Source organism: Diadema setosum, chromosome 6 (assembly GCF_964275005.1).
Source record: "Diadema setosum chromosome 6, eeDiaSeto1, whole genome shotgun sequence".
NCBI classification, from domain to species: Eukaryota; Metazoa; Echinodermata; class Echinoidea; order Diadematoida; family Diadematidae; genus Diadema; species Diadema setosum.
In genome coordinates this window covers 13,165,698-13,179,786 of record NC_092690.1, presented here as the reverse complement: position 1 = coordinate 13,179,786, position 14,089 = coordinate 13,165,698, and the positions used below count along the sequence as shown (strand labels likewise).

The window sequence follows — 14,089 nt, the reverse complement described above, 5'->3', positions numbered from 1 at the left end:
GTAGAGAGTGGAGTTGTTGTCATCCCGTATTGACTCCAACTCCAACAGATCAAACTCCGCCTATCTTTTTATGGCAAGAGCTGCATGCAGCGGTAGTTCCGCATTCAATTTATTGTTTGTTAGATAACATGTGCTAAGAATTTAGTAGAGCCCGATCTTATTTCAAAATATGCAGCCCCTCATATCTACCTGCTGCATGCAATACAGCACAGCCACAGCACAGCCCAGGGCCGTAGTGTAGTGCACAATTGTCATTTGTTCAACTCAAATAGTGAATATAAAAATGTATGTTAAATATATCAAAACTACTTTTTCTCAATGTTGATTTTTTTTTTAAATACATCATAAAATGTCACAAAATACCAAAACATTTATCACCCTTGGCCTTGCTTGACAAGCTGAGTGTCCTTGAATACAAATTACAATTCGATAAATTTAATTCCCTAGAATCTGTCGGGTCTCCTGAGTCTCCAGAATTCGGACACGCACTTTGCGCGTTCAGTATCAATGCGCGGACAAGACCGCTGAAAAATGGGCCGCATTCAACCCCTGTAGATTTGATTTAAGTCACAGCATCGGCACATTCAGAGATATTGTTTTTCTTTTGTTTTTTTTTTTTTTAAAGGATACCATCACACTCTGAACTTGCGATAAGCAAAAACCACAGACAGACAAACACACACACACATGCATTCCTCAATAAGCAACCTCTGTGAAAGCAATATTTTCATATTTTGTATACAGTATGGGGTTAGGATTTGGGTCGGACTTTTATTGATAGCATGTAGACAGTTGCGTCTACATCATGTAAATACCGATACCGAGTCCTGTAGGCTGGGCTAAAGTGTATTTGGTGTATATGATGCAGTTTTCCAGTTGTAATGTAGGTGGTGTCATCTGGAGACGGTGGATGTGCTTGCCTGGTACTTTTATTTAATCTCTCTATCACTTTTGACCACATTGTGTTCAATGTGTGTTTCTTACTTCATCATATCCATACCTCAACATTGGAATACTTTGCTTTATACTCAAAACCCATTTCAAAAATGCATATATCATGATTATTGATATACATACGTGCATATGTTGCATTCAAATACAACCATTCCAAAGTTTCAATTGCAAAAATATGAGAATTCCTTAAAAATTCTGAGCATTGTCCTTTGTCCAGATGCAACAAAACTTGTGGGATTCCCTGGTGTTGAGATAAACCAGAAAGAAAGCAATATAGTGTAATGTATATTTAGGATATTTTGGGGATAACTTCCTGTTCATTAACAACTCAACTTAAATTCCCTTGCTTTTGTATACTCACCTCAGAATATAACACCAAGATTATTTACTATTAATTTCCTGTCGTTAAGTACCCTTGTTTGATGTTTACATCAAGGAGTCATTTAATCACCCTCGTAACAAACCTTCTTTGTCCCTGGTTTAATTACCCAAAGATTATATACACACACCTTGTGAACCACCAGACTCTTTGTCTGCCCCTTATCTTATAATACTTCCTCCTCCACAAAAGAATCCCCCTCTTTTAATTGGTCAAACATCACCCCTTAGGACAACCCCTTTGGTCACTCTTTTTAGTTATCCCTTTTTGATTGGTTGTCTTACCAAAATTCTCACCCATCACCCATTGAACATTTCCAAGTTTGGTGTTCTTTCCAAGGCCCCAAGAGAGATGATGATTTCGACATCAGAGAGCCAACCTCTACTTGATATTGCTCTCTCTCTCCTGCATCTTGATACTTCTATATTTTACTCTGATGTAGATACTCATCATTTTAACTTGTCATTGAACTTCATCATGATATTTCCGAACGATTGTGAATAAACACTTTGCATCGATGAAATGTACCAAAACTGTACCTGAGCTCCTTCATTTCTGCTTCATAATAACATTCCAAATGTAACACCACCTGTTACATTACAATAGTGCAGTGTACAAGTAGTCAAAGATGGAAGAAACAAACACTTTTTTCCCCGTAATATTAGTGTTAAACCAACTTGCATTTGATGTGTTTTTTGGTTTTGTTTTTGTTTTCCCCATAATGGAGAGAAGAAGAGACAGGAGGAATCAAATATCAGGTGTACAAAATTACTAATTTTTCCATTACATCTTTCTTGCAGAGGTCGAATTGAGCTTGGGGACATCACTCCACACAACATCAAGCAGCTGAAGAAACTCAACTCGGTCGTCTTTCCCGTCTCCTACAACGACAAGTTCTATAAAGATGTCCTTGAGGTTGGCGAGCTAGCCAAATTGGGTGAGATACAATAATCTGTCAAGTTTGTTTAGAATTAGCATTTAGACAATATGGGCCCTATGTTTCTCTCTGTTCTTTATGTTTTTATCAAAAGGATTTCAGTCTGACATGCTCAGTGACATTTAATTTCAAAGTATATGACAGGTTTCTGGGTTAGTCACCAATGTGCCAAATGTCAACTGTTAACCCGTTGAGGACGGTTTGATTTTTGCTACAACACACATTTCTCATAGACACTCGTCTGCCTGAGTATACTCGGGACTCGTCCTTAACAAATATAACAATTTCCAAAGAAGAAAAATATGATTTTCATGGCAGTTTGGGGGAAAAAAATTGCAAAATGGCACAAAACAAAACAAATGAATTGATAGGCAAAAAGAAACATTTGATAGGCAGTAAAAAGTATTTTAACAAATCATTTGCTATGACTCGAGGATTCTCTATTTCTCACATTCCCTCCCCATGGATCATGTAGTTATAATCATTTTTTAAAGAGTAATGTTATCTCAGTCACTGTGCAAAGTTCAAAGCTTGAAAAGTATTTTCACATCAGATAACATGAAGGCAATAAAAAGTGATCTTTGGTCTCTGTACTCCAACCCCACTCAGCATACTACAATGACATCGTAGTGGGTGCGGTCTGCTGCAGGATAGATACCACAGAAGATGGGTCCAGGCGACTGTACATCATGACCCTGGGGTGTCTGGCACCCTACCGTAGACTTGGAATAGGTGAGTTAGCCCCCCCTTCCACTGTAATGAGTGAGTAAACTGCCCCCCTTCCCTCAGGATGTCTAGCTTTCTACTGCAGACTTGGCATAGGTGAGTTAACCCCCCCCCCCCTTCCCCACCCTATGGCATACTTGGTATGAGTGACTAACCACCCCACCCACCCCCCCCCCCCACTACCCCTTGGGCATGTAGCTTTCTACTACAGTCTTGGCATAGGTGTATTAATTCCCCCTCCCCCTTGACTTTAATCCAGGGTTTTATGGCTCCCTATCACATACTTGTCATGAGTATGTATCCCCCCTCCCATCCTCAGGGTGTCTTGCTCCCTACCACAAAGTTGGCATAGGTGAGTACCCCCCCCCCCCTCCACTTTAATCCAAGGTTTTCTGGCTCCCCATCAAATACTTGGCGTGGATAAGAAACCTCCCCCTTCCCCCAGGGTGTCTAGCTTTCTACTGCAGACTTGGCATAGGTGAGTTAACCTCCCCCCCCCAAAAAAAAAAAAAAAAAAAAATAAATAAATAAATAAATAAATAAAAAAAATAAAGAAATAAAAAAATAAAATAAAAAATAAGAAATAAAAAATAAATGGAAAATAAACATGATTAAAAAATAAATAAACAAAAATGCAAGGTCGTGTGCAGGTAATTCTTTGCCACAGACTTGGCATGAGTGAATTGTCCCCACCCTCCTACCCCCCCCCCCCAAAAAAAAAAACAAACAAACAAACCACCCAATCAAAACAAAATTTCAGATGCGAATTGCCACTGGCATTCAGTGCATATAGTATAGATGTGAACTATTGTGTACATTTAATTTCGCGAATCCTGGCTCACAAAGTTTGTGAAATTAAAATGCACGGGAACATTTTTAGGTTTACAAGTAGTCGATGGGCATGACTGATAATGTAGTACTCTATATCAAAGAGTGATTAATACAATGTAGTTTGGAGGGAGCGGAGTACCAAGAAGGGCTACAGTGTAGTTTGATATGTCGTCAGTATGGCTTCTTTTGGCAACAATGCTGTAATGAAGTACCATTTTTTTTTTCTTCTGCAGGAACAATAATGCTGAAACATGTCCTGGATTTCTGTGAAAGAGATGGCCGCATTGACAACATTTACCTGTGAGTACTTATGCACATTGTGATAAAATTCTAGTGCACTTACATTTGTTCATGAAGACAAAAAAATCTGTTCTACCTGAGGATGATAATTGTCCTTGGCATGATCTAAAACATATCCAGAGGTCAACATTATTGAAACTTCATCTGAAAGAACATTTTCTGCTTATTATCTGACTAAGTACAGATTTTCTCTTATCTGGGCTCTGTTGCGTCAGAAGATACTAGTCAAACATGAGTCCGAAAATCAAGCAAAAATCAGGTATTGGCCAATCAGAATTGAGTATTTGTAGACTTACGCTTGGTTTTCTGACTTACATTCGATTTCAACTATCAAGCAACAGGTCCCTGGTTTCCCAGTAAGAATGCTGCCACTCCAAACTGTCTTTGCTCCACGTAGATTCCTGTACATTCATCATATATCTCTTCACTCTGGTCTCACCTTTCTAACAGGCATGTGCAGATCAACAACGACTCGGCCATCGAGTTCTACAAAAAGTTTGAGTTTGAGATCATCGAGACCAAGGAGCACTACTACAAGCGGATTGAGCCGGCTGACGCCCACGTACTCCAGAAGTCGTTACGAAATAAGCACACTGGTCAGAATGGTGTGCAGACTTCGTCGTGAGGCCAAGGGGACGCCCTAACTCACATAATCACACTAGAACTTTTTTCTTGACGCCTCAACTGTAAAATCCTCTTTGAAGTTAATTGGGAGAATGCTCGTGAGGGGATCTCAGCAGTGTGTGAATGTAGCGGACAGGAATCACTTCTCCTAAGCTTCTCAGTAAAATCCGCCCCCGTTGCGGAGAGGTGGATATGGACAAGCGTATGCGTGATACCAGCACTACACATGAAACAATATGTACCAAGATTCCAAATATAGCCTGCACTATCAATGTCTCAACATTCATCAAAATGCTCAAGTTTGTGTTTGGCATTTTCCCCTCTTTGCCCCAACGGATTAGGTGAATGCAGATAATGCTAATAATTTTTTTTTTTTTTTTTTCAGCTTAATTCATGCCCACAGTAGCATCTTTATGTTTGCTGTGTTTCTGAACAAGCAGTTCAAATGTGAATATTTGCATGGTGTAATATAGAAGAAATGCTCTCAGTATAATTTGCAAATAATTAACTGTCTTCATAAGAAAATAAATTAAAAAAAAATTGTGTGTACGTCTTTGTAGCTGGCATGAGGAGATTCACATTAATTACAATTTGCTGGGGCGTTTGTGGTGTTAATTTTCAATTTTGAAAAAGTTCTTAAAACCCTTATCAAGCTGGCCAACATGCAGTCATTTCATATCTCCCCAAACACCACCAAAGGCTTGCTTCATGTAACAGGGAGAACATGTAATGTGACTGTGATCCAGAGGTGTATTGCATGTTGGTGTACAAGGTAGATTTGATGAATCATATGACTAAAAAGATGTATTTTCTTCACTAAAAACGAAACAAAATGCAACTATTTTATATGTTGTGTCCTCATACCTCAGTAGCCTTCGGAATACATTGTTTTCACAGGAAGTCTTTTGTAGTTTTCCTAGTCCTCTATGTAGTTTTCCTAGCCCTCTTTTGGGCCAGCAGATCAGATGCTCTACTGGAGTTATGCTTGCAAATCTTGCAGAATAAGTTGATTGAGTTTCCACTTAAGTACTGCATAAATGCCCCAAAATGGCTTTATATTTTACTGATATGAATAGCAGAGAAAGTGATTTAATTTATTCAGATTTTGGAAGCTTTAAACTAAGATGATAATTTCTACTCAGTTTGAACAATATGGAAGCATGGCAGCCATATTTGTACTCCATTCAGTTTCATGCTTAAACAGGCAAACTGCATTGTAGTACAGAATTTCCTTCAGTATGAGTAGAATTTGTGCATTATAACTCTAGGATTGATGCTAGTCAATCACCTTGCACTAATTGTGGTGCATAGAATTTGGTGTGATAATTGCAGCCAAAGGAAATAGCCCAGGTTGAGTTTTGTTACACATTTCACAGTGCTGTTTTTCTTTTCTTTTTTATTAGGTTCTCCCTATCCCTGCTCCGTTTTGCTTTAATCAATGAGATCCAACATGAGAGTTTGTGTCATGAGTTTGTATTTTCAGATCTAGTGGACTATGGAGCAACATGAGTTTTATCCTGTGGCATTGCTTAAAGGTGCATAGTCCCGGTAGTGTAGAGGGCGCTGTTGATGATACTGCCGATCACCGTTAGCATTGATATGAAGATTTGCCGAAGTTTAGCTGTCATCAAGAGTAAAGGGCGTAGGTGTTGCTAAGTAACGTTGCCTTCGTTGTCTTCTCTGCGCATCACACAGTCTGTAATAATGCCAGGGTGCGTGCATATGTGCTTCTTATTATGACATCACAAAAGAAGTTTGCTAAGGCTGTCATCCCCCTCGGCCGAATCATGGGCCGAACTGTGATCCGACCACTGACTACAGTGAATCGGACTTCTCAAAGTGGGCCAAAGCGTAAGTGCTAAAGAGGAGTCAATAGCGTAGGTCTCTATAGGAAACTTGCGCCGTGCGCTCGCGTACACATTTGACTAAAACACCGGGACCATGCACCTTTACGCAAAAGTCTCCACTTTTGCAGAATGCAGAGATATCAATCTCAGTGTATTTATGTGTGACTGTCCACTGGTTGTGGCAACATTGTGAAGAAAGTAATGAGTGGATCATATTCAACGATTATGCCAACATTCTATGCTGTAATAAAGATCATTGTATGGACAATATACATTTTTTGTACTTTTTCATTCTCTTTATTGGGAGGTTAGACAAGGGAAATGGAAGTTGTTTCATAAAGCTTTGTCGAAGACCCCAAGGCAAATATTTTCATGTGCAATTTAATGCTATATTCAAGGTTGACTACTAGGATAAAGTGAGAAAAGCAGAATGGAGGAACTTTTGTCATTAAGGACATGAGATGAGAAAGTTATGGAACTTCAAAGTTTCACAATTTATCATGGAGTTGTGATGTTAGTCACAACCAAATAAGGCAAATAAGCAGAGGTAATGGTGTCAGCAGCTCACAACTGCACAGTTTTTATTTTAAAAGTTGTGTTTTTTTGTTGATTATTTAGCAGCTACAACCTGTTTCCCCTAGAAGTCATTGCTATTTCATTTTAGCACAACAAGAGTATCATCCAGAGTGTGCATTTTGTAGGCAAATTGGAGTCCTGTGAGGCACAGACATCATTATGTACAGCTGTATAAGAATTGCATATGGGGTTATTTATGACTAACGTCACTGTGATAGAAAAATGTATGGTGTGGAGTAAACCTCATGTACGGGACCGGAGAATATCTGGCGACTTGCGTAGATGTCAACGTAAAAGGAAGTCAACAAAATACAGGAACAAAAATTCAGAACTTGTCATCAACTTGATGACATTTGTACATATCAACCAATCTCACTGGCAGAGTCCAAACAGCCATAAAACAAACAAGCAACAAACAAGACAAAACAAACCAGTGGAAGAGCTTGTTTTAAGGGTTGAATACTGTATACCCTTCGTCTGTTGTCCACACCATGTAGCTCTCTCTTTCTAGCTCCATTCTTGAGCAGGAGGAAATTTACAGTTAACTGGATCACACTTAAACTACACTGTACTCAAGAATTGCTACTGTACAGTATGTCCCCCAAAAAATTACAATCAAATTTTCGCATTGATAACACCCAATATTTTTAAACTGTCTAAATGCTACTTCAGGATCTTAAAATATATAACATCTTAGCTCTATTTTGCAGAAAACCCCATTCAATTTGGTTAAGCGGTCACAGAGAAATGTGACAAGTTGTAAAGCATGTCATGAGTCTGATTCTGCCAAGTTTAGCACTTTTGTGTGTGAATACAATAGACAGAACTTGGAGGGAAGAGATTCTTGACATCCTCTACAAAATTCCTCATTTCTCTTTGACCACTGAAGCAAATCGAATGGGGTTTTCTGTAAGATGTGGGCAATGAGTTATAGTTTCATACCCTGAATTTGTATTTGGATTGATTCACTATTTTTAAAGATATCATTTCGGAGGGTCCCGTTGTAATTTTTTTTTTTTTTTTTTTTTTTTGGACATAATGGTATTTACAATCACATTGTGCGTGGGAGTGTATTGGTGTTCTGTATGTGTGTGTTGATATTTCTATTTAGGCACAGACAGAGCATATCCACCAAGGACACACACAGAGAAAAAAAAGGTCTTAAAGGGATGGTACAGTTTTGGTTGAGATTTGCCATCAGGTGTTAAACTTTTATGAAATATGAAAAAGCATCATGTAATTCCAAGAAGAATTCAACATTTATTTGATGAAAATTGGTTTTGAAATAGCTGAGATGTTCAAAACAAGCGATACTAATAAAAGGTGGGACCCACCTTTCATTAGGATCGATTTGTTTTGGATATCCCAGCCATTTCAAAACCAACTTTCATCAGATAACTTTGAATTCCTCTTAGAATGTTATGCTCTGTAACATTCCATAAATGGTTCCTCAGTATCTTGCTTAAGGTTACAAGCTCAATCCTCATCCCCACCAATACTAACCATCCCTTTGAAAATATACATGCACACTAATCATATACTGTACAAGGCCATGTCTGGAGGAAATTTCAATAGAAAATTTTTATCAGGAGGAAAATTAGAATTGGTTCATTTGTCGTGTATATAACATGAATAGAGAACAGTTTAACACCTGGGAGTATAATACCATGAACATAATACATGTACAGTATCCAACAGAAAATGAGCATTTGAAAATTCAAATGTAATTCTTCAAGTTGTGATTTCAAGTAACAAGTCTCACAGAGATTGTAACAAGGACCTGGCGTGATAGGAATTAAGGCAAAAACTAGTATTCATAACCTTAATTATGAAATATTATGCATATTTCATGAAAATAATAGCAACAAAATTAAGTACACCATGTGTAATATTTGCATTGATATATGATCAAATCTGCAGTTTTATGGCTCCAGCATTTGCCATAATTTTCCTTAGCATGAAAAACATGTTGATACTACATGGTAGTGACCTTTAGTTCGTGTTCCATGCATGTAACTGCTTTTCTGAAAAGTTAGCGAGGGAGTCAGTTACATGTTCGATGATTTCTCCTGACCTCGCTAGTCACACTAGTAGTAATGCACAGAGGAATACAAGAATTAAAATGAGTCAAACCCTGACCACTCCAAGAAGTCATCAAACAGGAGTGAAACACAGATAAAAGAATGCAGAGGGGCATTATAAGGCAGTGCCACATCATATCAACAGGTTTTTTTGTGCTGAGGAAAATTATGACCAGTGCTGTTGACCATAAAACTCCAGACTTAACCATGTTTCTATGCAAATATTACACAGGGTGTACTCACTTTTGTTGCCATTATTTTCACAAGTATGCATAATATTTCAAAATTAAGGTTATAAATACTAGTTTTCTGTCTCAAGTCAAATCATTCAATGTCATTTTTACAATCTCTGTGACACTTGTGAGATAAAGCAAATAATTTAAAGAATTACATTCAAATTTTTAAATGTTCACATGTTCAGATTGTCATGTTTTGCAAAAGTTAGAAACCGCTCTATGAAATGTCAAAAGCATATACAAATTGTAAGGGGAATTGGAAGTTTATTTGATGAAAATCTGTTTTGAAATGACTAAGATACAGGGTATCAAAAAAACACTGTGAAGCAACGAGAGCCTTATGAAAGTCGTGGCCTGTCGCATTTTATTAGGATCACTATTTATGGATATCTTAGCCATTTCAAGACCGATTTTCATCAAATAAACTGTGAATTCCCTTTAAAAATTACACATTCTTTCATTTATCACAAGGGGTTTCTCCTTGTCTCAGAAACACACACACAAAAAAACTGGAAACCTGAAGCCCCATCTCAACAAAGCTATACCAGCCTGTTAAAGTTTTTGATAAGTGAAATGCTGGCAGCACTGTGTGAATTTAAATGTAGCAAATTGTAGACTACCATTTGTTTAATTCTGACATATGAACCCTGTACATTTTGTACACAGTATATCAAAATAGGAAAAAGCAAATGAAATATGTTTGAGGGAGAGAGTATCCAAATGCGTGTGTCTGTGTCTGTGTGTGTGTATATATATATATATATATATATATATACACACACATGTCCAAATTAATGGAGGGGGTTACATTATACACATATTCTAGAGCCGACTACAATGTTCCGGCAAATTTCACTGTGTACACCAGTTCATACTCTCACGCCAGACACTGTATGCAGATATCACACGAACAGACATCAAATCTGCCATCATATTTTCAGAAGAGCTTTAATTCATCAAAGAGCCAAGTAGATTAATACATAATATGTGCATCCATTGGGCGGAATCATGCATTTCACCCAAGTTCAGTATGTGTTTTTTTTTTTTTCTTCTACCCATTTTAACCTCTGAATATTTTCATACATATTTACATATGATACATGGCACAAAAACAGAGGAATATACACAGACAATTCACTACATTTCATTTGCATTGAGGCTCCATTACCTGTTGTGCACAGAGTTGTGACTGACTACCGGCCAAAAGATATTCAAAAAAATTACAATAACTTTGCCACAAGGAAATCAGACTCATGCATTAATAGAAAATGTGTATCAATCGCAACTCTTCATTCACCAAAATAGATCCCATCTGTTGAAACAAGATGTATATGGATGAAATACAAGTTCAACTGACGCAAAATAGAAACCATACTGATGGGAAACTTCAGATTTTAGAGTCAAAACGATGTATTTCGATGTGAATTTTGTATTTTGCCATGAAGTTATTGTGAAAAATATACACTACATATTTCCCCATAATGCCATTAACAAAAAAAATTGGAAAAACAATGATGAAATATGTGCTTTTTTTTATGTTGGTGAAATAATGACCATCTCAACTTTGACTTGGTAACCTTGTCTGTAAAGACACATGATAGAAACCACACCAAACTGCTCCAAAAATGAGCATTACTAAATGAAATCTTCTTGTTTATACACAAGAAATACAGTATCCCACGCTGTAAAGAAATCAGCATCTCTAAATTTGCATTGGAAGTGTACCCACCATAGAGATTTGAATCTGCTGCTCGTAGGAAAACTATGAACATGATGCCAAAAAGGTATGATACATATATGCATCTGGAACACTTTAAAGCTCATCCACAAGTGCAAGTACCTTATGTACTGCATATCAAAAACTAAACACTATGGTATGGTCAAATCCCCCCTCCCCCAACTTTGGGTTGTGCAGACATACATGCATCAGATACTCTTCCTGTGTTTATTGTAGCATTGAATTTCACTTTCATTCCATATTATATTACACTTCTCTCCTACAGATAAAAACTGCACAAGTGAAACAAGAATGTGTGCATTTGCCAAACTATCATGAGGATTGTGACATTGTTTACTGAAAGAATTCTTGGTAATGATTTGTTAATTAGCTAGGATCGGATGCATCATCCTCCATCTTGAGCTGAGCCTATAGATATTCATTATTACTGCAACACTTTGCGGCTTGAGGAAGCTGATACAACATCCCTTCCCTTCCTGATGGCATGCTGGACCACATCCCAGGTTTACTGACAAAGCTTCAGCTGCTACTCTTTGAAGGGCGATGGACTGAATATCTGATTGTAAGATACCATAGCTTGCCACCTGGCTTTGTGCTTCACCAACCACACTTGTCTCATGCATTTACATTTTTCATATTTGCAGTGAAATCCTGCCACTGTGCGTAAAAGTTGTTAAAAGGCATCAAACAGTATTTATCCATAAGCACTGCTTGGTAGCAAAGCACATGAGCTGTTCATGGTTTGCCCTGCCATGGAATAATGCAGAGCATGGGGCTTTGAAGTTTGATATCTGATTATTTACAACACAACCTGCCAACATATGCAATCATGTTCAACTGTCAAAAATTCACACTACAGCAAGAAACTTCATAAATACAACAGTATGCACAATAAACTGCAAAATACTCCAAATTTCAGTGATAGACATGTCTCATGTAAGCGGAACAAAAATCAATTTGTCTATACGTATCTACTTGGATGAATCACTTCTAAAACATTTCAATTATAACTATAATATGTCTTTGTAACAATAACAGCACAATATCTCAAAACTCTTCTTGAGAAATAAAGAACAGCCTTAATCAGAAATGTCCACGTCAAAATGTACATAATCATTGTCCCACTGAACAGGGGAAAGCACATCACATAGGATCTAAAGACAGCTTCTAAAAAAATGACAGAACATTACGTATCTCTTTACATGACCTTTATCAGTCACATTCTGTAGAAGGTGGGTCAAAGTTAAAAGCACAAACAACAGCTAACTTGCAAATGTGTGGTTAAAGGACTCATTCTTCATCATGTGCTGAATCAAAAGTTCACTTTATGTTCTACAGAGTTATAGTATTAAGTAACCACTGGGTCAGAGCATGGCACACTAGTTTTTCCACAATTAACCTGCTGAAGACGAGTCCCGAGTACACTCGGTGTCTACAGGAAATGCGTGTCGTAGCAAAATCAGACCGTCCTTAACAGGTTAAAGGGTTAATTCAAATTTCCATGGAGCTATGACTTGGAGAAGAGCAACTGTGCCATGAAGAGCCACATTTGTGGCTGGTAAAGAGAAGCCATGGTGGAGATGGCCTTGAGACAAACCCATCCCACTGCACCATGCTGGTGACCCCCCTATCATAAGTTCTCCCCAACATTCCTTGCCAACGATATGGTGTGTTGATGCTAAGAGTCCTACTTATATTAGGAAAGGAAATTTGGTCAACACAGATAACCGATACTGGCTACATCTTCCAGTCTCCTGAGATCTCAAATTTACCTCAATTTTTGTTTTTCCCCACTATTGGAATGCTCCACAATGTCTGATATGTGGACAGACATGATTTCGGGGAGGGGAATACCCTTGGAGGGGAGGGGAGGGGAGGGGAGGGAGAAGGGATAGATAAAATCTAGAGTAGTACAGTAGCTTGGTATTTGAAATCAGATTTGAAATGAATAAAACAAAACAAAACAAAGCAAAACAAAAATGCAATTGAATATCTTGGTCAAAATGCAGAGTACACTATGATGCAAGAAATGGGAGCCACACCTGATACATAAAGGCATCATGTTACAGGAACACACAAGGATCTGTATGAAACATACTGTCGGTCACTCATACGGATGGGTCTCAAACAAACTCTGGGTATACAAAACATTTCAGCGTCTGTGAGATATATCATGAGATTGTTTGAAGGGAGACTTATAGGCAAATTTGCATGTACATATGTTTATTCCTTTCCCCCTTTTTCCCCTGAGGGTAAAATATATAATTTTTCATGCTGACGGGAATGTGTAAGTAGAGCACAATATCACGTGCCACTGAATATTTGTTCACAAGAGCTGGAGGAGAGTGAACACTGAATGCATGCACATACACACTATTAATAACACATGAAAACATACATAGTGGGGCATTCAAAAACACTATAAATGACATATCTAAGCACAGACAAAAGTGTACGCACGCAAACTAAGCTGACTGGAAAACCGATAATGACATTTGCCGCTCACATGATTGTGTGTACAAGTTGTAAAACAAAGCATCACTCTAGCCACTTTAAAAACACAAGCCACGCAATGCATGCACAACAAAGAGAAGCAAACAGAAAATGAACCATGACCTTCACATGATGCACAGGGCACTGGCAGATAGTCAGTGGACACGGGAAGCAGGTGTATACTATCAAACATAAGTGGATGTACACTAAGTAGCAGAGTACATCTTCCCTTGTTGTACTGAAATAAAGTCCCAAGAAAGTTGTGTGAGCATGAATTAACATACTTTCTAATACACAGTCCATGCTGATGAAATTCAATGAATGGAAGAGATATCACATAAGGGGCAAGCACTGCTATTCAAAATAA

At 37.9% G+C, this 14,089-nt stretch overlaps 1 protein-coding gene across 1 annotated transcript in view; it reads left to right on the top strand.

Moving 5' to 3' along the window:
- Positions 1-6,870, top strand: part of LOC140229965 (N-alpha-acetyltransferase 50-like) — a 7,164-nt gene extending 294 nt beyond the window's left edge. The window contains exons 2-5 of the mRNA XM_072310164.1: positions 2,134-2,270; positions 2,880-3,002; positions 4,061-4,127; positions 4,578-6,870. Of these exons, the coding sequence (XP_072166265.1) occupies positions 2,134-2,270; positions 2,880-3,002; positions 4,061-4,127; positions 4,578-4,752 (502 nt within the window). The 3' untranslated portion in view covers positions 4,753-6,870. The remainder of the gene's footprint in view (positions 1-2,133; positions 2,271-2,879; positions 3,003-4,060; positions 4,128-4,577) is intronic.
- The last annotated feature ends 7,219 nt before the right edge of the window (positions 6,871-14,089 follow it).